General features: G+C 39.6%; 1 protein-coding gene across 2 annotated transcripts in view; it reads left to right on the forward strand.

Moving 5' to 3' along the window:
- PTPRD (protein tyrosine phosphatase receptor type D) overlaps positions 1–26,278 on the forward strand; it is a 6,523,893-nt gene that overhangs the window by 6,066,358 nt on the left and 431,257 nt on the right. For both annotated transcript variants that reach the window (XM_044061085.1, XM_044061086.1), the window contains 2 exons: positions 13,386–13,412; positions 22,771–22,888. In XM_044061085.1, coding sequence (XP_043917020.1) covers positions 13,386–13,412; positions 22,771–22,888 — 145 coding nt within the window. The remainder of the gene's footprint in view (positions 1–13,385; positions 13,413–22,770; positions 22,889–26,278) is intronic.

Consider the following 26,278-nt stretch of genomic DNA (forward strand, 5'->3'; position numbering starts at 1 on the left):
TGAACTATGGACTCAATGTGCGCTTAAAGTTGATCCCCTTATGATTAGTTGTGTTATAATTATGTATAACAAAGGAAATTAATGCACTTAGCTAGTTTTATTTTCTCATCTTTGTATTGTTCCAATTTAGTATAGTATATGTGCTGCCAAAGCAAGCACAAAAAGAGGTCTTTAAGAGATTTTCAGCAATTATATTTTTATTACTAAGACATGTTGCTCATAGGTTCATAGATTAGTTTCATAGATTAGTACTAAGCTAACTGCCCTTGTGAGCCATTTTAAGCATAGTCAGTTATCCCTTGTGAGACTCAAACCCTGTACCTTGTGTTTGCAAGGCAAACACCTTAACCATTAGGCCACCCTCCCACTTGTATTGTAGGTCATATTATGTAAAAGCACAAAAACACAAGTGCACATGCCCCGCACGCACGCACACAGACACACACAGACACACACAGACACACACACACACACACACACACACACACACACACACACAGTCACATTAATTCATGTTTTTCTTTGCCTTTCTTACAACTAAGCATAAGATAATTAAAGTAAGTAAACAAAATGCATTTAAAATAACCAAAATGCCAGTGGAGGTTTTGGAGCTAATATATCAGCAATTGTTAGGGCTGGCTTTCTGTTACAGACATTTTTTTTTTTTTTTTTTGTAGTGCTGTCCTGAAAATTCTAAACATAGTGAATCACTCTAGTCATTCTTGGCAGAATAGGTGGATTTGAAAGAGGTGCAAAGGATGCTATCACCCATGTTTCCTTCTTGTTTACTGTTTCAGCTGGATTTTGCACTTATGTTCAAGTTCCATTTTTTTTTGTAGAACTTTTTGATTTTAAAAGCAGTAAGTCAAGAGGTGTTAAATGTGGCCATTACCAGGCAATTAACTGATTCTGTTGCACTTTGCATCTCAAAAGAAGTACTTGAAGTAGGATTCTAGTTTTGTAGCAGCAAAACACATAAATTTTCCAAATTTATTTACTGCTTAATCCACTAAAATATATATATTTTTTTCACTTCAAAACAATACTGTATATATGCACAATTACTAGAGACAAAAGAAAAAGAAAAAAATGCATAATAAAATTATTTACTGTATTTTCATGGCCATTTGAAAATATTCTATCCACTGTTACTTAGAAATTGTCTTAGTATAGGACTCAAAGTTATATAATAACAGTGAATGGCACTGCAGCTTCCAGTCAGTACTGTGATTCCACTACTATTTCTGCATCTTTATACAAATTATTGGAATTGAATTTTACATATAGAACACTACATAAAGCAAAATGACAGTAGTAACTATACTACTGTTGTATTATTGATGTCTAAAACGCTAAATTCCATAACTCCAAGGCTTAGTCCGGATTCCATAATTTTATTATATTTTCAGGGAAAATGCAGCAATGAGAATAATTTCAGGAAATACGAGAATGCCTGGATGGATTGCTCAAATTCATTTATATTTGATCGATAACAGGCTTGTCCGGTAGTGTGTAATAAAGACACTTAGTCACTGGACGATGCCCAATGCCTCCAGATAACACTACACCATCAGGGATAGAAGGTCTACCTTACAGAAGCAGCAAAAATCAGATCCTTAAGTCTTATTGTGCCAAGCAGTTTGTGAAGAGTAGTACTGTACTATAGTCAAAAGGGAATTAGGAGTGTTTGACGCCCCTTTTATAGGTTCATAGGTTCATACTAGGCTATCTGCCCAAGGGCATTTATAAGCCTAGCCCATAGTTATGTGGCTTTCGCCACCCCTTTAGTTTGAATAAAAACTATGCCTATCATTTTTCTGTGCCTCTGTCAAGCAGTGACACTGAAGTAATCCCTGGGGTATATCTGCGATCTCCCATCCATTGGTCAAGATTCCTCTTGAACAAGGCCAGCGAGGTGCTCTGCCTCACATGTACCGGGATTTTGTTCCACAGCATAGGGAGTCTCTGGGTGATGAATCTGTCCCTCCAGCACGTTCTATTTATAACCGTGTCAAGGTTTAAGTCTCCTGCCCTTGTGGTTCTTAGGGATCTAGATTTTTTCAGGTGAAGCATATTCATCAAATCTGGGTTTGACATGGCCTTATATGTCAGGCACAGGTCACCTCTGAGCAAGCGGTATGAGACTGAATAGAGCTGGAGTTCTTTCAGTTGGGAAGCATAAGACATATTTTTGAGACCCTTTATCCTTTTGGTGAGGAACTTTTGGGGCCTTTCAAGCTGCAGCAGGTGTCTGGTCAGATACATTCCAAATGGGGCATTGTACTCAATCATAGGTCTAATGAGTGATGAGTACAGGGGGACGATGACCTCCCTTGATCTAGATGTGAATCCCTTCATGATCAGGTGGGCGATATAGAAGGTTTTCCTAACTACTTTAGCAACATGAGTGTCAAACGAAAGGCTACTGTCAACTTGGGTCCCCAGATCCCTGATGACTTTTTATGTGCTCAGTGGATTGCCACCTATATGGTAGCTAGGGGTAACCTTGTTTTTCCTGAAGGGTATGACTATGCATTTTTGGCGTTTAACTTCAGGCCATGGCTCTGGCACCAGTTATCCGTTTCTGTGAGGCCCTTCTGGAGGATATCTGTGTCAGATGTGTTTTCGACTATGGCGCCCAGTTTGCAGTCATCTGCAAACTTTGTCAGCCATAACCCTCCTGTGTTTGCTTGTACTTCAGAAAAGTAGATGCCGAACAAGAGTGGACCCAGGACTGAGCCCTGTGGGACACCACTTGTGACAGGCTTTGAGTCTGACATGGCTCCAGCAACTCTGACCCTGTGGGTTCTGTCACTTAGCCAGTTTGCAACCCATCTTGTGATGTATGGGTTTACATTCAAGCTGATGAGTTTTTCGATGATACCTGAGTGGGGTATTGTGTGAAGGCCTTTGCCAGGTCGAGGTAGGCTGTATGGACTGCCTTTCCCTCATCAATGGCCTTGGTGACTGTCTCGAAAAAGTCAGCCAAGTTTAAGAGGCAGGATCTGCCTTTGACAAAGCCAAACTGGGTTGGATCCAAAGTCTGCAAGTTCCCTGTGTCTTTATTTATGAGTTCCATTATGATCCTCTCCATGGCTTTACAGATAAGGCTTGTCAAGCTAATGGGGGTAATTTGCAGGGTGCGTGGAGGCACCGCGGTTATGAAGAGGGACCACAGTGCGTGCGCCACTCCTTGGGTACGTATCCTGAGGTGAGGCTAAGATTAAACAGCTGTCCTAACTGTGGGTTTAATTCCTCGTTGAGTTCATGAAGCACACAGCCGGGGACACCATCCGGTCCCATGGATGCTGTGTTTTTTGCCTTAGTGAGGGCAGTTCTCACCTGGGCGTTGGAGATGTTTGGTGGCTACAATCCTCTGGAATAGATATCTCTCCTTTTGGGGAGGGGAGTTTGCATTGAACCTGTCAGCCAGTATGTTAGCAATGTGTGTAGGTTCAGTAATTTTCACATCATTTTGAACTAATTCTGAGCATATCTGGGAGTTTCCTCCTAGGTTTCTAACATAGCTAAAGAAGGCCTTATGATTGTCTTTAGAGTCCTTGGTGATTTTTCTCTCAAAATTTGCCTTGGATGATTTTATGAGAGCTCTTAGTTTTTTACTTATAATGATCAAAGGTGTCTTACCTTTCAAGGATTTTGCTCTATCTTGTAGTAGCTTCCTCCTTTTGTTGTAGAGCTTGTTTATGGCTGGGGTCCACCAGACTGGACGCTTGCCTTTGGTACAGAGAGTCTTAGTTTTGTTTGGGATTGCCTGATCCATGCAGTCCTGTAGGTGCTGGTAGAAGGCATTTGTAAGTGATTCAACGGTTTGAGTAATGTTTACCACTGGCTCAGGGGCCTTAAAGGAGACCACACTAGTTTTTAGAAGTGTGAAATCGGCTTTTGAGAAGTTTTTCACTGTGGTCTTTTTTGTTTCAGGTGGGGGCGGAATGAGGACCTCCAGCGAGATTAGTTTATGGTCTGATCTCACCAGTGAGGGGTATACTTCCAGTGTTGAACATTTTGATCCCATGTTCGTGATGATGAGATCAAGTATGTTTTCTCCTCTTGTGGGGATGGTGACTAGTTGTTCCATGGCATTTGAGTTTATGAACTCCAGGAATCTTTGGGTTAGAGTGTTCGGGCTTGAGTAGTGTTCCCAGTCTATATTAGGGTAGTTGAAGTCACCTAGTATGATGGTGTTTTGAGATACATTTATCCCCTCCAATGTTTTCAGGAAGGCCATGTGAGGTTCCTGAGTTTGAGAGGGTGGCCTGTAACATGCTACAAATTGCAGAGCAGTCTTGCCTATGGTTAATTGCACCTGGATGGTCTCCGATGCATCATATATTCATAAAGGACACCCCCCCTCCTTTCTTGGTGTTGTCCGGACTTTGGGGCCGGAACGCATGATATGAGGTGAAACCTGTTAGTGCTGGGGTGCTCTCAGGAGCCTTGAACCAGGTTTCTGTCACAGCACAGACATCGATGTTCTCCATATTGAGAAGGGCCTCGAGTGCGTGCATCTTGAGAGTGAGACTTCTGGCATTGAACAGCATTACCCTTAGTTTTTTTCCTTTTTGGTGTTCTAGGGTGGTAGGTTTAGAATTTGAGCCTTGCCTAAAAAAGGCACTATGGGGATGGCAAGAGCCTTTGCCAATATCCGGAAGCCCAGGGTGACAGGTGCAAGCCGTCCCTTGAAGCAGCGTGGCTTGTCCAGCATGTCATCCCAGGCAGACAGACATTGGATCCCCTTTGAATGACACCAGAATTTAAGCCAATTATTAAAGCTGATCATCTTATCACTGTATTGTGGCATCATTCTAGGTGAAGGTAGGATACTGCTCAAGGTCAGGGTCATACCTGCCTGGGCTACATAATCAGAGAGCTCCTCGATGTCCCTTTTCATGTAGTCCAAGGAGGTACGTCTCAGGTCGTTGACACCAGCGTGGACAATGACTGAGTCATACTTGTACCTGCTGTTGAGAGACCTGAGTGCTTGCGTTATGTGGCAGATTCTAGCGCCTGACAGGCAGCTTACTGTGACCTTCTCCTTACTCAGTCTGGTGAGCGGGACGTCAGTGTGTCTGACTATGGAATCACCAATGACAAGTGTGTCTGGCATTTTGTTTGGCCTTAAGGGCTGTGACTGTTTGACACTCTGACTGTGTGGTCTATGTGTTGCATGTGTTGGGTCGTGAGGTGGTAGTTGTTTGGGTGTCTGCTTTGGTGGCCTCTGCTGTTTTGGTAAATTTTTGATCAGAGCCTCCGAGTATGTCTTTGTGTGAGTATGTGTATGATTTGAAGTTGTGATGATACCATGTGTGACTGGGTATGTATTGTGTGTGGTTACCTTCTCCTCCTGTCTGGTCTTGCCAGTCCTATGTTGAGAGAGCTCAGCCTCCAGTTTAGCCGTATAGTTGCATCTCTCGCCTGTATTTGTGTTTTGTGGGAGAAGGAGAGGATTGTCTGTGTACATGAGGCAATTGTAACATTGCCTCAATATTCCCAGGTTCACCAGTTGAGCTGGAGAGGACACTAGCAACTGATCCCTCGACATACTAGAAGTAGTAGATAAAGAGACTTTCAAAGGACTCCGGGGGAAGTGGGTTTTAGGCTGGTGGGGTACTATCTATAATAAGAGTGCTTTATCAAGGTGCAAATACTGTAGGAGTAAGTGCTAGGCTTTAGAGATAGAGAATAGTCTACTTGGGAATCAAGTAGAGATGAACTTTTCAGTTATAGGATATGCTGGTTAGATCAGCAGTACAGCTCGAGGAAGGTAGTTCTAAGGGAAAATTTGAAGAGTGGAATTTAGATGGCCCGAATAGTTTAACCTTGTTTAACTGCCGCTGCTCTTGTGTGCAACAGTGGCAACTCTGCGCTAAATCGCGCTAACGCGCGTTTAGCGTGTTTTATAGCAGGGGGCTGAAGGGAGCTAGGAATTGGCCCAATAATGTCAATGTCCATAAAAGAACTTATATTTTTGTTAAAAATGTGTTTCATAAAATTTTGAGGTTGAAGATTCGTAGCGGAAATGTTTTTTTTTATATTGTGTTTTTATCCTTTTCAATGCTTTATTACAATATCTCCCAAAACCAGCATATTGAGTTTTGTGAGCTCTGGTTTCCTAACCTGAACATTATAACTATAGAGGTTTTAATGATTGTGTGGGACAGTGGGGGAACACTGACCACAATTGTTGAATGGTTTGACCTGTTTACAAATGTACCCCTTTCGTTTTTTTAATTTCTCAAAATATTTTGGGTTTCTAATTGCATGACGGGAATGGAACCCATTCCTAAGTCAAAGTACAGTTAAAGTTCATGAAATCAGTATTGTTTCAATTCTTGATGTCAGTCCTGGTATGTCTGGCCCATTGCTGTTTAAAAAAAGAAGTACGTTTTAAAGAGAAGGGGGTACTGGCAAGGTGTAAATGGTCTCTGGGCCCAGTTGCCATGTATCTTCTATTATTCTGTGATCCCAGACTGTACTCATCCCAGCTTGTTACTTATCTGTGTTCCTGTCCAGCTCCCTAGAGGCAATTTTTTTCACTGTCAAAATTCTGGATATTTTTCATTCTTAATGTGTCCATTGCTTACCTGTTGTAGTGCACCTATTTAGTCTATCATATGTATCAGCTTCGTCTGACCGATGCGCATAGTCTAGTATCCACTCCAGTAATCTTAACTCTTAAAGTTTATGAGAGATCTCTCTCACTTTTTAATCACTTTCTGCATTGTCCCAGTCAGTTAGATATGCAGGTACTGGATGTCCTGTGATCATGTTATCAACAAAGTAAGTTGGTGTGAATGACCTGAGACGTACCTCCTTGGACTACATAAAAAGGGACATGGAGGAGCTGTCCGATCTTGTAGCCCAGGCAGATATGACCCTAGCCCTGAGTAGCATCCTGTCATCACCCAGAATGATACCACAGGACAAAATGATTGACTTCAACAATTGGCTAAGCTTCAGGTGTTATTCTAAGGGGATCCAGTATCTGTCTGCCTGGGATGACATGATCGACAAACCATGATGCTTTGCCATAGATGGCCTGCACCTGTCACCCCTGGGATTCCGGATACTGGCTAAGGCTCTAGCCACCCCTATAGTGCCTTTTTTAGGCAAGATTCAATGACAAATTCACCACCCTAACAGGTACAGGCAAGAAGAATCTGAGGGTATTGCTACTCAATGCTAGAAGTCTAAACCTCAAAATGCACTCACTCGAGGCACTCCTTAAAATGGAGAACATCGACATCTGTGCAGTGACAGAGACCTGGTTCAAGGCTCCAGAGAGTACCCCTGCATTACCAGGCTATAATTCATACCACACCTTTCGGCCACCTAACCTGGACTGAAACACTAAAGGCGGAGGTGTGTCCATATAAATTAAGGATATTCAGACCTCCAGGATAGTTGCTCAGCATAATGCATCCGAGATTATCCAAGTGCAACTAACTCTAGGCAAGACCGCAATCCAAATTGTAGCTTGCTACAGATCCCCCACCATGCCCCAGGATTCCCACTCCTTATTTCTTAATACATTGGAAAATATTAGGGTACAACCTAACACCATAATAACGGGTGATTTCAACTACCCTACCATTAACTGGGAAAACTACTCATGTACCAACTCTTGTGCTCAACATTTTCTGGAATTCATAAATTTCAATGCCATGGATCAACTTATCCACACCCCCACCAGGGGCAGCAATATCCTAGACCTGGTTATTACCAACATGGGCAACCGGTGCTCCACACCAGAGGTCAATTCTTTGTTGGTCAGATCCGGCCACAAGCTAATCACCCTAGACATCCACATCCCTCCCCTACCCCCCATTAGGGAAATCACAGTAAAAAATTTCTCCACTTTATTACAGATGCTCCAACAGTTAACATGCAGTAACTTTATGCTAATGACATTAGTTTATATGGGATCAAGTGAGAATGGAAAATAGTTATTTACTTTGCTAAGTTAAAATGGCCTATGACAGAATGAACATTAACTGGCTGGAATATGACCAGTAGCCTTACAGATGGAGGTGAGGGATACTTAATTTGTAAGTTCATAGGTTTATAGGTTCATAGGTAGGTACTAGGCTATCAGCCCTAGGGCCTATGCAAGCCTAGCCAAAAAGGTACCCTGTCTTTCGCCACCCAAGAAAATTATTTTCCTGTGCCCCTGTCGAGCAGAGCCACATAGGTGATCCCCGGGGTGAATTTCCTATTTCCCATTCAATCATCAAGATTTTTCTTGAAGGTTGCTAATGAGGAGCTTTGTTTGATATAGATAGGTAGTTTACAACTTTTGCAAAGTTTAAACTTTGAAGAACTCTTGTAGACAGAGGTTCAGTCTGATAATCAAATATTGCTTTGACAAAAAAAAATGCTCCCCAAATACACAAACAGCATGAAGGGCAGAGAATGAAGCCTTTGTATTCTCCATAGCTTTGTATATCAAAGCCAAGGGTGTAGATCCCCAGTCCTACAGTAATTAAATACTCCACATCCTGACATTTGGTGTCATTTTTGATGTCCATTGTGATCTGCACTGAATAGCAAATTGCAATGTCCTGAAGTGTACGACATGGAACTCATGCACCATATGCATTATGTTTTACATGTGATCACCATCACTCCTCCTCAAACAGATAAATAAACACCCATCAGGTGTTGAAATATAAGTGTTATAGCAGCTCAATCTATTTTGTCTAGTTAATCTAGTATATTGTTTATATGGAACTTACGTTAATGTAATAGATTATAGATTAACTATGTCTTATTGTAATTATTGGTACTGGTCTGGTCTGGAATGTATAACAAGGAAGGGGTGGTCAGCTTATACTGGGCACCAGACCAGCCGCCAGTGAACCTTCTGGTGTGCACCTTGAATGAGGATTCCGCTGTTTGTATCGATATTTGAAAACTCCTATAGACAGAGGTTCAGTCTGATAATAAAATATTGCTTTGACAAAAAAAAATTGCTCCCCAAATACACAAACAGCATGAAAGGCAGAGAATGAAGCCCTTGCATTCTCCATAACTTTATGTATCAAAGCCAGGGGTGTAGATCCCCAGTTTTGGCAGTGCTATAGTTTGTCTGAATTGCTAAAATTCATCAGACTCAACTTTCATTTGATAATTTATGCAAAGCATCATTTACAGAATGACTTTGGGAAATTAAATTGATCACAAGCTTGTGCTGTGATTATGCTCTGTACCTCTTAGTGCAACAATTCTGGATAGAGCCAAAAATAATGGGACACTGAGGCCTAAATTCAGGGACAGATTTCAAGTATTATTCTTATAAATTTTATTTATTTTACATTTTATTTTATATTTGTTGACCGGGCTAGTCTAGCTGGATACATGTCCATTTTCAGTAGAGGCCTGGGGAGAAAAGCTCCACTACTAAATTATACATATTAACAAATATGCAAAGTTTGTACATACAAAACAAGTCAATCAATTACATGACTCTGAGGAAGCCCTTTTACATCAGAGTTTGGTACAAAGAGTGAGAGTGACATGCACAGTTAAGAATCAAAAAACAGTAACTGTTCCCTCTTTTATACCTGATGTGGACTCAAGTAAGAGCAAATCATTGATCCTCAAAATATCAATATTTTTTTTGTTAAGCTATCTATATCAATAAAAAAAGTCTAACCAGATGAGAAGAAAGGTATAAAAGTAAGATTTATACTGCTATAACAGCGGCAAAAAGCGTTAGTCAGGATTCATGCAAAATGCTAGAATAACAAATCTGGACATTTGAGAGGTATGACTGTGATTTTTGCTGTAATCAAGTTGGAATTCATGGACATAATTGTCATACATGTAGCAGCTGTTGTATGAACTCTGTGACTGTGTAGTGATTGTAAGGGTTGATAGTAATACAATGAGGTTGTTAAGGTACTTGACACAGATTTATTTTATAATAATAAATGATCATATTAATTTTTAATTAGAGAACATTCATTTTGCAAAGGTGCTTTATAAATAAAATAAGTCTCCACACAGCTCTTATACTATGCAAATGGAGAATAATAGCAATCATTCTCCTGCATAAGGGAGGATCTTCTATAGACCCAGGCAAATACAGACCCATAAGTCTGACCAACCTCATATGCAAAGCCATGGAAAGACATATTGTGGAATTCATCAATCAGGACTTAGGGAACTTCCTAGCACATGAGACACTTCAGTTTATATTCATCTAGCCTGGCCAAAGCTTTTGCCACAATTCCCCACTCAGGCATAGTAGGAAAGCTAAATAAACTGGGAATAAACTTCTATGCCACCCAATGGATTGCTAGCTGGCTCTCAGATAGAACACAGATAATCAAAATTGGGGAGTTACCTCCACAAAGAGACCTGTCACCAGTGGAGCCCCCCAGGATTCTGTGCTGAGACCTCTCCTGTTTGGCATCTACATTTGTGATATAAAAGCCAAAGAGCTATGGTTGACTAACTTTATAGATGACTGCAAACTAGGGGCATTCATTGAATCCCCAAATGACTTAACCATTGTGCATAAAGGTTTTTCTTAAATAAATAACTGGTGTCAAAATCATGGTCTGACATTAAATAACAAAAATGCATTGTTCTAGCCTTTGGGAAGTCATCTACCCAGGGAACTACAACATTGGCAATACATCCAGTTGGTAATTCATCTGGACAGTTACCTAACTTTTGACCAACAAGTATCTATTGCTGTAAGAATGCTGTAAGAAAGACCTTCTATATTACACAGCTTATAAATAAAGGGATTGTATCTACAGCAGGTCTAAGGATGTCATTGTCTGATTTACTAAGCCACGATTAGGCCATTTCATTGGATATAATGCCCCCTTTGGCATGTGTCTGTCCTGGCACATGCAACAACTGAAAAGGATACAGGGCCTAAATAACATGTCCTACTTAGACTGACTCAAAGCTCTGTTACTATACTCAGTATTCTACAGACTGCTAAGAGGTAGCCTGTGTCTGCATACAAGGCATCCTACAACCCATTACTGATGGAGTTGCTGCACATCAGCAAGTTAAATGTCATTAGAAAAACTCAGTCTAGGGCTTTAGACCTGTTCTGCAATTTCTGCGGAATGGTTTGGATGGACAAGTATATCTTGCAGAGGGCACTGATTCTGTGGAAGAGACTGTCCATCCACATAAAAGAAAAACTTTCATGCGTGCCCATATCCAAGGGCAACTTAGCTCTATGGGTGGAAAAGAGAAAACTTACCCCAAGACTGCCTTGTGTACTACTAATGGACAGAGGCAGATGCTAAATGCTTTCTACTTGCATGGGGGCCCCCTCAAAATCCCAGATATTCTCATTAGGAGTAATATGTAATTATCAAACATGGGATTGGTAAGACCAATCTGTAGTTTATTTTTATTTATTTTATTTTATTTTACATTTTATTTTATTTTAGTTAAATGGGATAGTTTATTTCAAGCACAACAAGGGAAAGTGGCTTAGGTTAAAATGAACCACAAGGACAGCTTGCCTAATATTACCTATGCAGCTATAAATATATATATGCATTTTCATGCAGAGTGTTAATATTTGGAACAGTATTTGGTCATTTAGTTTTACAAATCTGCACATTCTGTACACCTGGGCAAACACTGGGTTGTTAAGCACTATTTAAGTAAGTTGGTCAAGATGAGTGTCAGTTTGTGTGGACTCAAAACATCTGCTTGATAAAGCAAAGTACTATGAGCAGATGATGCCCGAAGGACAAAGATTTACTTTAAGAATGACAGTGATGTCAAAATGATAAAACGTGGTTCTGCGAATGTAGCAAACACAAAAGATTGTGTAGTGCTACATTCTTCAACTCATTGCGTTTAAAGTGTAAGCTTTCCTTTTGCATTTCTGTTTGCCATTTAATGGTTTATTTAAGTGATCTCTAAGTAAATAGTCATAGTCTATTGTTATGCTGTATATCTGTTGCTCTTAAGTACCATCTAAAGATAAGAAAATGGAGTGTATGTGCTACAAAACGTGACTGTCTTATTTTCATGCTTTCTAAAAGTGTTGCATCAGTGTATCTCTTTACTTATGTTTGTAATTTTATGTAGTCAAAAGAAGCTACAGCATTGTTGTAGAATTCATATTGTAATCAGTTGAGAGATAACAAAATATGATTTAACATTACCTTGTAAGAAAAGTATTTCAAACATGTAAGAGCATTTCAGTGCTCTGGTATCACATGTTAGAGCATTTCAGTGGCTCTGGTATCACATGTCAGAGCATTTATGTGGTTCTGGTATCACATGTTACAGCATTTCAGTGGCTCTGGGATCACGTCAGAGGATTTCAGTGTCTCTGGTATCACATGTTAGAGCATTTCAGTGGCTCTGGTATCACGTCAGAGGATTTCAGTGGCTCTGGTATCACATGTTAGAGCATGTCAGTGTGGCTCTGGTATCACGTTAGAGCACGTCAGTGGCTCTGGTATCCGTATCATTATTCCTCCATTTGTACTGCATTTTGGTAACTTGACTAAATGCAGCTTTTGGTGACATTCTAGTAGCTCACTCCATTTTGAAAAACATTTATTTTTGTACACTGCCATTCTTTTTTTAGCTATGACTGCCATGTATTTTCAGGTACCAGAATTCAACATGTCTGACAAGTGAGTGCAGAGTGAGCATTAAAACATGGCATATTTCTTGTATATGGCTAGTTTCAAGCAGTTTTAAAACAATGTGTATTATTTTGTTTGCTTAGAAATGCTGAGAACATGGTACGGATGCTATGTTTTCTTTATGCAGTCTTAAAAGAGCCTTGTCTGCAAGTTTGTCAGATATGTCAAATGTAAATATGTCTTATTAATTGTAATATTTTTTTCTAATGGTGATCAATTTGAGTTACCTTGGCTATGTTTTTAGTGCAGTGAGAAAATATTTATACTTTCCAAAAGCATATGCATCCTTTAATAAAAGGCCATAACATGGGTCATTTAGATATTTCTTACTGCAGGAGCAAAAATATCATGTAAATGAGTTCAACTAAGAAAACTACAATGCAATCAGTTGTGAAGACTATTTCAGCATCATGGGTACCCATGTGATTCAAAACAATACAAATTTCAATTTTCTTGTGCTATGATGCCCTTTAAAAACAATTATTTTCTTATGTACACATGTAATAGTCTTTCTATAGTAAAAATATAGACTGCTGAAATACAGGGCAACACTGATAGGTCTAAGTTATGGGTATCTTTAGTGCTGCCATAGTCATTTAAATCAAAATAAGTAACCTCCTACTTACTGCACCTGTAAACATAGCTGTTTTGTGTTTTTCACCCTTAGTAGAATAACCTACAATGGGTTTCTGTTTTGTTTTCTTTCTCCTGACTGTCAATCAGTGGGAATTTGATGATACTGCTGAACATGTGAGTAATTGTCTTGTTGACTGACGAGTGTGCTTCTGTTCTGCTATAGTTTGTGCATTGTGTTTATTCTTTTACAAGTTTTGCAAGTGCATTCATGTTTGCAGTACTGCATGCACTAACAGTTTTTCATGTAGTTTTATTACTTACTAGAAATGTTCATTTTATACAGTTTGCATGTTACGAGACTGTGCAGTGTGTTCATGTGTGCATATACTTATTTGACATTTCCATTTTTTTCCTATTAACTGCTGTTAATCTCATGTTAAAGATGAGCCAGTAGAACTCTGCAGAAATAAGAAAGGGGTAGTGCATAACAACAACTAGTTTATGCCTACAACAGGCAGTTAAAGGCCTCTTGCATGGAGGGTGCGTGTTTACTGACAGAATGCAGAGACCGACTTTTCCCAACTGCACAAAATGAATTGCATCCCTTCTGCTTTCTGATGATGTGCATATGCAGTGTAAACATATGATTAGAAAATAAAAACAAATTGCAGCAGATGTACATTTTGAGATTGCTATGATTTTGTCTTTTTACGCCCCAAATTCCTACACAGGCAGACTAAGAGATCAGGCTGATTTTTGTTCCTGAGAATGATGGTTGAAATGTCCTTGACGAATGGTGCCTTTTGGAAATCCTGCAGACATCGTAAATCATTCACACTTCCTGTCATTCTTCTGTTATCCATGTTGCTACCTCCAAGTGAAACAGCTTCTCTTATCCGTGCTATTAACCATTCCTCCTGAGGGGGTACAGGATTACAAACATTTCATTTCTTCCATTGTAGCACAAAATAGTTGTGTTTTGTCTAGAGTTAAAATATTCTGGGTTTTGTTGTTAAAGCAATCAACAAATATGGTTTCCAATGCATTTGAAGCATTCCTTTTCCGTAGTCCTTATATGTCAGAAGTCCATTACAGAGACAGTAATTCTAGTCATATTTATTTAAAAAAAGTGAATAAACCACTCTGATGTTATGAGTTAGTACTATTGCAGTGGTGAAGGAATTAGTCTGAATGGATTTCATGAAGTAAATGCATATTCATAGGGTTGCCACCTTTTCAAATGGCCAAAGTGGGACATTTTCGGGACACACATCAGATTTTACAGGCCGACACATACCCACGGTCAGTACAAAGGACATAACTTTACTTTTTTGCCTAAATTAAAGCTTATTCTTGTAGCAGTTTAGTTGCCTATTCTGTTTCTTGTAACATTTAGGTATTTTACATACAGAAATAACTATTTTATACAACTATTACATGAAATATGGGACATAATTATATCCTACAATCTCAGGACATTTGCCATTTTTAATATTTTTGGTCAGGACACAACTGCCCAAAGAGGGACTGTCCCTCGTAAAGTGGGACAGGTGGTAACCCTACATATTCATAGAAAAAAGCGGTATACTAAATGTAATGGAAGGAAAATGCATATGGCCCAGTTTTACTGTTGTTTGTGGGAGTGCAGGTGACAGACATAACTTGCTGCAGCTGAGAGTGAAATTAGGTTTAGAAACAATCTGAGGTTAGAAGCCAAAGACTGATGGCATTAACAAAGCAGACAGTGTCAAAGAAAGACACAGGCCAATCAAAATGCAGCACTCTCAACTTCAACTTCATTTTAATAGTTAGTGGGCTATGCATATACTAGAAACTGCAGAATCATAGAGAAAAACTCTTTTCAGTGAAGAGTCACAGATGGTCATACAGCTCACAGGAAAGGGCAAAAAGGCCAAAAATACATGTGTAGACAGTAAATGCATTTGTCCAACTAAATGCAACTGTGGAATATTTATTCATATGGGCCCATGGGCAGATGGTATTCCTCCATAAACAGATAATAATAGTAATAACAATAATAATAGCAATAATAATAATAATAATAATAATATTGGAGGTTGGCATAATGGTTAAGATGTTTGTCTTACAAGCACAAGTTGCAGGGTTTGATTCTCACATGGGGTAATTGGCTAGGCTTAAAATGGCCCACAACAGCAGGTAGCCTACGAACCTATAAATCTATAATAACAATAATAATAGGTACAATGATTTCAGCAGCAAAGATTGCAAGGTCTGAATTGCTAAAGTGGAGATTAGGAGAAGCATTTTTAGAGGAAAGGTTGGCAAATATCTCATATAAACTAGGCTGTAAGGACAAGGCAGTCAAAGGTCTATATCGAAAGCTGCTGTGCTAGAATCACTTACATGATTTTAGGGCAACCTACGAAAGTAATACAAAGCAGATAGTGGAAGTGACTTCCTTAACTTTTATTTATTTATTTATGTATTTATTTATTTCCAGTTTGATAACCAGGGTGGTCCACTGGGCCCAGAGGGCCCGTCTTCAGTGGAGGCCCGGGGAGAAAAGCTCCGTATTACATACAATTAAAACAAGCATAGAGTTTTACATTTAGGCCTGGGGAGAAAAGCTGCTTATTACATACAATTAAAACAAGCATACATTTATGCAATTATACATACAATTATAAATGTTTTAGAAAACAAATATAAAATTATATATGGAGTTGTATCAAATTGAAAAGGTGAACAAAGAAAGGAAGAAAAAGGGGGACAAAAGTAACGAGAGAGAAGGGATAGAGAGCTATGTACAATATTTACATCTGACCATTCTTTAGAGTCAGAGCAAGGCAGTTGTAGGGAAAAAAATAGTATGTGCATGAGGGAGAACATATATAAGCGATATTAGGAGTTAGGTAGGAAGAATGCAATGACATTTCCAGTTTTGGGAAAGGTGGGAGTGGAGCTGGGATTTGAAGAGTTTGAAGCTTGTAGTGATTCTTAGCAAGGGGTGGGAGGGAGTTCCATTTTTGGCTAGTGAATAGGAAAGGAGAAACTGGCCAGGGGGACGTTTTGGTTTGTATACAGAAAGTAGATTTTGTTGGGCAGATCTAAGGGGTCTGTGTGGAGTGTAGAATGGTAAGATATTAGTAAAAGCAGGGCATGCAGTAGGTTTAAAGATTATTTTGTGGGCTGTAGTAAACTGAAGGTAGACAAGTTGGTTAGGAAGCTCTACCCACTTTAGCATGTGGAGAGAGGTGCAATGATGGGAGGTGTGTTTAGATTTAGTAGCAAATTTAGCAATTTTGTTGTAGCAGGTTTGTAGTTTTGAGGTGATGGTAATAGAAAGATTGGTTAGAAGTGGAGCACCGTACAATAGTGATGGTAGTAAATAAGTAGAAGCTAGAGTTTGACATGATATGTGGAGAAAATTCTTAGTAGGAAAGATCTGGGTAAAGGTCTGAGTTAAAATAGATTTATGGTGTGAGCACTTAGTGGTGAAATGGTATGAGGACAAGTGGGTGACAGTATAGAGATGTTGGGGTATGTATTAAGAAGACATGGTTCTTCGGTGTCTTTCTGTCACTATATGATGATATCAGTCATTCCCACCTGTGAAAAGATTTAGATAATGGTACATGCAGGAGGGATCTGGAGAAAGTCAAGGTTTGTTATAATCTGCTTGGCAAATAGTGCAGCATCAGGAAGACATGGAGTCAAGGAATTAGAGCATAAAATCCTTCATCTGTACAGGCTTACTGCAGGTTCGCAGATGTGATGGTTGCATGATTTTTGACTATTGTGTAAAAGTACTGGTCAAGGTTGGTGAAAGGTTAGGGCATATGGAATGAGGCATCTGTTGCAGGAGGAATGAGGCAATGTTGTCACATGATAGCTTCTTTTAAGAGTGTCAGATCTAGTTCTGAAATCCAAGAAGTCCAGAAAGAGCAGATAATAGACCACCCAGGAAAAAAGCAGCTAATATAGCATAGTGCTACATTATCAAATTTACAGTAAAACATCGGGTTTTTGACATCTCTAACTCTGGAGGCAGGACAATAAAATATTGTTACTAGGCCCTTTGTATCAAAGCATATTTATAAGGTGACCAGTTGTTGCCATGTTACAGTAAGTTCAAATGTAGACTTATGGAACTGCTAGGAAATTTTACAACAGCCATGTATTGAAGTTTACTGTACAAGATACACTTGTTCTCTATTAACTGCTGTACTCTAATTAACACTGCTCTGCTTACAAGATGTAAGTGCTCATCTGCTTATATACTGTGACATTTATAATTGATTCTCTTCTTACTCTTGTACTTTAATTATTTTTCTTGAAGCCTTTCTCCCTGGGTTTTGGCTGAAAAAGAACAATTTCACCCAATTGGGCTTTCCTAGTAAACAGAAGCAAATAAATAAGAAAACCATAATTAGCTGTAATTAACTAAAATGAATGTGATGAGCCATAAACTGCACAGAGGTTTAATCTCTGCAGGAACAGAATACTTTAAGTATATTCTGTTGTGCTTAAAAATACAAAAATTATCTAGACAATATATGTCTAATGAACTTGGTAATTTTTTTCAGAAGGTAACAATGAAGCACTGCATAAAGGGAAGTCACTGCACACTGTTTAAATGACTCTAGCAAATACCTTTGTTACTGTCCTGCACTCTGGTATAATTAATAAACTCACATACCTAAATTTTAACCTTTGTGTAATCTGCTGGATAGCTAACTAGTTTACAGCAGAGGCAACACAATCTGGGTCGGTAGATGGAGTGCTCTCCTCTAAAGTGTCTGCTACCAGTGGTTTTCCTCAGGGTTGCAATTTTGGTCCACTCCTCTTCAGCATATATTTGACTGAGGTCCAAGCTGACATTAAAGGTCACTAGCTCACAACATTTACTGATGACCACAAACTGATTGCTTTCATTAATACCTCAGAAGATATTCTTATCTTGCCAGCTAAATTAGCTCCTAGTCTGAAGGTCAGAGCTCAATTCAAAAAAGTGTTATTCTTTTTTGGGACTCAAGAACAGCCCCAAATAACCAAATAAATGATACCTCTTCAGAGCTGCTACCATCACTAGGCACCTTCATAAATACTGAGCTCTATTTTGACCAGCATGTATTGTCTAGGGTTAGGAAATCTTTCTACCTAATCCAACTATTTACTAAAGGTATGTCTTCAGATAAAAAAAAATATCATTCCCCTCTGCATGTCAGTAATCATACCCATAATACAGTGCATCGTTTCTAATGTAGCTGTTCAAGCATGTTGCCCTGGAAAACACAAAACTTCCCAACCAAGGAAAACTTGGTTATGGGCTCCTTAAATTAAATACATCTACAAACTTTGTCACTTTACTTTATCTGTTATAGACTTTTATTTAGTTACTTTAAATCCTGCTTGACCTCTTACATATTTGAAATGGCAGCAGTGTTACCACCATATGATCTAAAGACCTAGTTCATGGTCAATGTATAACAAGAACCTTTTGGTGAGATAGATTTATCTCCCATAGGATACCCTACCTACACAATAAGCTGTCATCCCACTACAAATTAACTGCCTAATCCTCTTTAAAACTAACTTTGATGAGTGGATTAAGATTTGTAAATTTAGCCAGGCTGTTTCCTCAGGCCCTTATAAGTAGAGGGAGAAAACTGTGAGATTTTCAGTAATTAGGTTCTAAATGCTCTCCTGAGTCAGATGCCTAGTACAAAACTATGAATCTGTATAATACTTAATTTAAGAAAGCAAAAATTTATAATCCAGTAATTATAGGGTCATATGTGTCAGTGCATTGGTATGCAGTGTTCATAGCAGATCTCTCAAATCTGTTTTATCAGAATCATGGAATGTATTAAATTAAATTAAAAATAGTGTGCATATTGCTGGTATTCAAAAAAATAAACAAAAAAAAAGCTCAACTTGCAAAATTCTAGAAGAACCTGGATGTGCCATTTAGATCTTCAGGACACTTACCTGTGCAAAAAAACTAAGAAGTAACCAAAAAGATTCCTTCACCATCACATAGGAAACCACATGTTAAGAGTTCAGAATCACTTTCATAGTATTCAGAAAGTATATATTTTTGGAAGCTGTTATCTGGGGGGGTAGCACAAGTGAATCTGACCCTCATTCATTCCTGACTAAAAAAAGTTGAGAACCTTGTGTTCCATTATTAGTAGAACTTATTCTCAGGAGAGCTAAATCAAGGCAGCAGTAATCCTGATTGCACCATAGTGGCCCAGACATGTTTTGTTTCCAGTGCTTCATCATTTTCTACAGCATTCCCCTTTTTGATTTCCACTTCACAAATGCTTGTTGACTCGTTTCTCTCGGAAAGTCCCTTTACAGTATGACTGTCTCATGCTGATGGCTTGGCTGCTTCAGTTCAGTAGTTGTCATGTTTGAGGAATTTTCAGCAAGCTGTACTAGTTATTCTATTGTTGCTAAGGGCTGCTTGCAAGACCTACATGGAGAAGCGAACAATTTGTCCATTTAGTGCATTTGATGTAAGCACAGATCCATTTTCCATACATCTGTTGTCCTTTAGTGCCCTTCAAAACTCATTGATTCTGGCATGTTATTTCTGCCAGAGTCCATTTGGCAACTGTTTTTAATTTCCATGTTGGTCAAGATTATAAGCTGTTCGTATTCTCCAAGGTATGAAAGACCTTTGTCCAAGCCACCCCTTTCCTTCAGCCTCCATTTCTAGCATAAACATGTTTATTATACCAATTTGTTTTGAATATGACGCATTCTGAGTGTCTTGTATCAGTCATTCATTCTTTGCTTTTTGCTCATCTTTCATAGTCAAATGAAATACCATCCGGGAATTATTAAAAAAAAGCATATGCGCTTCCCTGGCATATGTATTTATTTGTATTTTTTTGTCTCAGATTTACTGGCTGGAGGAGGCATTCTTTTCATTATGCTAACTTTGCAGCACTCACATCTTGAGAATAATTTTTCAGAAAAATATGTATATGTGGTTGACCTGGTAGTGTAACAGCAAGACAAGTAACTAAGTTGCCAGTGACTTTTTTGCATTTCCATAACCACTGAAAGCCACACAATCTCAGGAAAGAGCAAGTGGTTAATGGCAGCTGTTTTTACTGGGAGTATGTAGCCTGTATGCTCTGCTGTGGGATTCCATTAGTATTAGCGCTGAAAGTTTCAATCGACATGCCGTTGATGCTTGATGCATGAACATCTCTGATGTGCGTGGCTTAATGTGTTTGGAAAAAATCTGGCTCATTTCTAGATACAACCATTGGTTGCTTATTACCTCCCACTTTCCATTCACAGGATAAATTATAATCAGTGATGAACTAAAGAGATGCAGACTTCTCACTAGTTAGCAGTTAAATGTGTTGTTTGGTCCAGAAATCAAGGCAGGGACACAATAGGGAAAACACAGGAAATAATCATATATCAAGATTTTAGGTCTTGGTCACATTGGACAAGACAACATTATATATCAAATTAAAGTATTATTTCCATAATAACATAGCCAATCTTGCTTCCTACAGAGATCTAGCACATTCATATCCTGCACATAAGGCATGCAGCTCCTTACATCCCTTTATGACTTAATGTGCAGAATGACTTCCTTTTTCTGGGTAAATGATTTTTGTAGGCTTTTATGCCTCCATGTTTGCCATCATCATCATGGCTTCCTCAAATGAATTTGATCCCATTCAGTCATCTGTCCATGAGGGGGAGTCCTCCATAACCACAAAGAAGAGACCCAGTGGAAGGGGTAGCCATCGGTCAAGGCACCACGAGGGTTGTCTGTGTTCCTGCCAGCATCTTGACTATAAGAACATTTAAGATGGGTCTGTTTCCCTACTCAGGTAAGGGAATGAATGAATCACATCAGCACATGGTTCACAATACCTTCTTTATATGTGTGTGCCCAGTATGAAAGCTTCTCCCCATCAATAAGTTGGCATACCTCACTTCTACCCAAGACCATACCTTTTGCATCCTAAGCTCTCCTCTAAGGGAATTGAGGCATTCTGTGATCAGCTCTGCTACACCTCTTTCCCCAAGGATTGTCAGGCTTATCCCCTCCTGCCATGTCTGTCAATTGCCAGAGTTGCTAATTGAACCCAGATGACCTGGATGTAATCCATGATTTATCTGTGCATGCCACCTGAGATGGTACTTTTGGCCAAATATTTTTAATGAAGTTGATGTTATTTGAACCGTCGCTTAACAATCCTATTTTCATTGTTGTACATAACAGGAATTATGATTTGGGTTTGTACCCACTGCAGGAATTTCCTTCAGGTGAGGATGACCCTCAGAACCAGGGATGATGTTATCAAGGAGGAAGGAAGTGTACTGAAGAGGGGTATGAAGAGTATGCTACATCAAGATAAGAGTACTTATTGATAAGATGCAACTCTCCATTTAAGTGCACTTTGGTACAGTGAGAATGCTGAAGGTGTTCAGCCTAGGTTTAATTCAGATCATGCCTGAGGTGACTGTAGGCTTAAATGAGGCATACAGTGAGAGGGCCTCAAGTGACTGTTAGGCTTAAGTGAGGCATGCCATGAGAGGGCCTTTGGTGACTGTTAGGCTTAAGTGAGGTATGCAGTGAAAGTGCCTTAGGTGACAGGCTTAATGGAGATTTTCAGGGACAGAGCCTCAGATGTTAGACTTAAGTGAGACATGCAAAAAAAGTGCCTCTGGTGGCTGTTAGGCTTGAGTGAGGCATGCAGTGAGAGGGCATTAGGTGACTGTTATGGATCCAATTTAGATATACTGTGTAAGGACTCTGTCAGCTTATTGGAAGATTCATGCTGCCCATTTGTTAGCACCGTCTGTACCTCTTGGTAATGTAGGGCAGGGTACACTCTCCTATGCTGTACTCAACACTGTATACTTACATGAATTGACACCCTGACCCCCATGAGGAAAAATAGGAATAGGGGCTGTGGATGGATGTGGATAACTATGTCCAGAATTATTTCACTGTCATTCACTATACAGCTGTTTGACCAGAGATGCTATGATCATATAGCAGATAAGCCTGTGCAGACTACATAGCTCCTTACGCATGATTCCCAACAACAGCACTGTCAAAAAAGGGAAAAACTTTAATCATTATGCTAGAAAGTTGTGACTTTTTTCATGATCATTCCATTTGTTTGTAAGAAACATGACTTAAATAAATGATAGTATGCCGTGCTTCTGCTTATCCCATGTTTCATTATCTATTTTCTAATTGTAGTAATGCTGCAGTGGTTTCCAAAAGGTCGACATTTACAACCAAACTTGTTTGCAGCTGTGCTGCAGTCCCCATTAGTTTGGTGTTGCTAACTGCCTTCAGTTAAAAAAGTATCTAAAGCTGAGACGTGCAGCTTTTCCAGAGCATATATACAGATTTTTATCCTGCTTTTGCATCAGACTGTTGCATTTTCTTGCTTTGACTGTGTCAGTTATGTATATGCGGTCCTGCTGTACCTAGAAGACTTGAGGTCACCCTGCCAGCTCACAGCACCCCATTTGTTTTCTCTCTGCATTGCAGCAAATGATTATTTCTGGGCTGCTTCCTGAAACCACATATTCTGTAACAGTGACAGCTTATACCACAAAGGGAGACGGAGCGCGCAGCAAGCCAAGACTTGTCATCACAAAAGGGGCAGGTAAGGAATGTTGTACTAGCTAGTCCTCATCGAACTCTGCATGTACTCACATGTAATGACTGAATTATTGATTGCCATACACCAGAAGAGGTAATGGATTGAAGCTTAGATTTACAGCTACCCTGCCTTAAGTGTACTGGCTTTCAAATGAGAATGCATCATTTGTCAGTGGTCAATAACAATCAAGTTTATAATCAAATATGTACCTTTTATATATCCAATATAATTTATCTGCCAAAACGCACATGGAGTATAGGTTTCATGTGCAATTATCCAGCTGAGAAAAATAACAGTAAATAGTTGTAATGTCAGGTAAATAAGTTTAAAGTAACAATGAAAGATGGGCTTCAGTGAAATTGTGCTGTTTTACAGTGTGTGCACACAGAAGACAAGGTGTTATGGATTAACAGTTTTAATCTGCATATGCTTGATATTGTTTGTTTTGCTGGAGGGTATAGCGCAATTGATAATAAGAAGGTCGTTTGAACATTCAAGTGTGGCATGAGTAGCTCTTTAGATAAACCAACAATGCCAGTCAAGCAAAGTAAAGTGTTGGTGTGTTTTACTGATATGGTGAACTGAAAAAGAGAGGGAGAGCATTTTAACTTTTCTGATCATATATCTCAAGATACATTCATGACATCTGCTTTAAGAGAAGATGAACCACAGTTGTGTCAATGGCCAGCAATATATCTTGGGTTAAGGTAATAAGCTGCAAATAAACTTGATCCTGTTTGCATCACAACCTCTGCCTACATACAGATCTCATATGCATATATGTCACCCCTGCCTGAAAACAGAACTTTATTTTGTGGGTGGGCGTTCATGGGTCATGAATAGTAAAATAAATTAAAAGAAAAAGATAAGTAAACAGATGGCGCAGTGGTGCAGTGATAGTGTTTTCACCTCACAGCAAGAGGTTCTCCAGTTTGATTCTTCGATTTTCAGATGGGGTGCCTTCTGTGCAGAGTCTGCATGTCCTCCCTGTGTTCGTGTGGGTTTCCTCCGGGTGCTCTGTTTTCCTCCCACGTCACAAAGACATGCATCTGGAGCTTTTCTCCCCGTGTCTACTCTGAAAATTGGCTTTGTTTCAAGTTGGACTTTCCCGGTAAACAAATGTTAAATAAAAATAAAAAGTAAAGTAACATTTGGTGGGAAAATGTTGGAACTGAAGAGATGTTGATGATGAATAGATCTATGTAAAATAGAGTGATACAGATTAAAATGATTGCAACTATGTAGAATTTAAAATGATCAAACTAAAATCCCAAAATAGCATAAAGTGGAATCTTCCAAAAGTATTGCAGCCATAAAATTGTTATTGCACTGCATGTTCTCCTCTATGTAGATGTTCTTCGTGTTTCACTGTTGCAGTCATTACATTTGGGTAATCCTGCTGGCAGGTTGCCCTCAGCCGGCCTGAATTCCGAAGTCTTGAGTTCTGCGTCGGCTTTTGCTTTAAAGTATTTTGGTAGCAGGTTTAATTATCCTAAAATGTCATCTGATAGCCATCCGACTACAGGAGTTTACAAAAAACGCAAAGAAAAGGATAGAGAAAAGCAACCGAGGCCCAAAACCGACGACAAAGCTTCTCCTAAGCCAGCCGCTGGTACGCCATTTCTCAGTGAGGCGCTTTTGCAGCCCCTGACACCCACTACTTTAGAGTCGCAGGCCGCTACCGACTCCCACGTGGAGCCGGCCATGCCGCTGGATACTTAAAGTATTGGAGCCTCAGACGCTAATCCTTCAGATGGGTCCAGAGCCGCTGAGCAGGTACCGGCTTCTGAGGGTGTATTTAGACCACAACATCTTTACATTAAAATGACTTCAGCTTCAAAGACAAAGACTAAAGCAACTTCTAAAGCAAAGAAACAAACTCATGAGCCATGTGTACAGACCTCTATGCCCAAAAAACAGATGATCAAGATGGCCGAAGACCTGATTACCTTGATCAGGGGTTCTCATCCCCCTCCTGATAAAGGCCTAGGCAAGAGACTGACTATGAATCTTCAGATCAGGTTTCTATTTCTTCTGATTCCTCTTCTGATCAGGGATATTCTTTACCCGCCTATGAAGATTCTGATGCTGAAGAATCTATACCTTCAGCATCCCCTCCTGAGGATTATTCCTTTGGAGAAACCTTGTATACCATGAGGGAGCATTTTCACTGGGAAAGCCAAGATTTTTCAGAATCTAAAAAGAGGCTCAGGGATTTCCTTTTACTACCACAGCACAGGCCTCTAGCCATTCCCCCTGTGTTAGACATTGTAGATGATGTGTTTTCAGAGTCTAGTTTGACCCCCCTGACTCCTTACCTCCAGCTCCTGCTAAGCCTAACAGATACTACAGGGTTCCTGACTCACACAAATTTCTTTTTAAAAACCCTGCTGCTGACCCAGAAACTATTTCACAGGGTCCCAAGGAAGTTAAGGCCTCGACAGCAAAAAACCCAACCCCCCCTCTGACAGAGATTCAAGGGCACTGGATAGATGGGGAAAAAAAGGTTTACATATCTGCAACTTTGGCTATAAGGGCCTTAAACTGTCAGTTTCATATGCTCAAGTATCAGCAACATCTCATGGGATTGCTTAAACAGAATATGATGTTAAATTCTGAATGTGCTGAAAACAAGGAAATGCAGGATTTATTGCATGCAGCTGAACAAGCTGGAAAGCATACTTTAGAATGTGGTTTTGATTCTTTGGAGGCCTCCTGCAGGGCCGCAGTTACATGTTCTGTAATTAGGAGGCATGCTTGGTTAAAGGAACAAATTCTGCCTGATCATGTTAAAGTTAAGTTACTAGGTGCACCTTTACAACATGATACTTTGTTTGGTGCTAAGGCAGAAGAGGTGTTAAAGAAAATGGAATACAAAGCTAAATCTATGCAAACTGTTAAAGAGTTTTTACAAGTACAGCCACCTATGTTTAGTAGACACTGGCCTACAAAAAATCGGTCCTTTCCTGTGTCAGACAGACCTCAAAGGGGCAGATCCAGATGCCCAAGGGGCAGATCCCAGGCACAAGGTTCTTATAGGTGAAAACAATGGATTGCTTCTACCTCCAAAGCAGGAGAAGATAAAGCACAAACGTACAGAAAGCAGTCCCAATGACTTTCCCCTGCCTGCACCAAGCACTTATCTTCTGGCAGCACCCTTAGGGGGAAAATTAGCACTTTTTGCACAAAAGTGGCACATTATAACCCAGGACAAATGGGTTCTAAATATAGTGTTACAAGGCTACAAATTCCATTTCCATACTCTGCCAAAGGCAAATGGCTGGTCAGATCTGCCAGAAAATCAATGGGCAGAGGCAGAAAAACAAGTTTCATCCCTCATGGACATGGGGGCCATTCAGCAAGTACCAGAGCAAGAGCGGGAACAAGGATTTT

This window comes from Protopterus annectens, chromosome 2.part0 (genome assembly GCF_019279795.1).
Source record: "Protopterus annectens isolate FY-2018-M chromosome 2.part0, PAN1.0, whole genome shotgun sequence".
Lineage (NCBI taxonomy): Eukaryota > Metazoa > Chordata > Ceratodontiformes > Protopteridae > Protopterus > Protopterus annectens.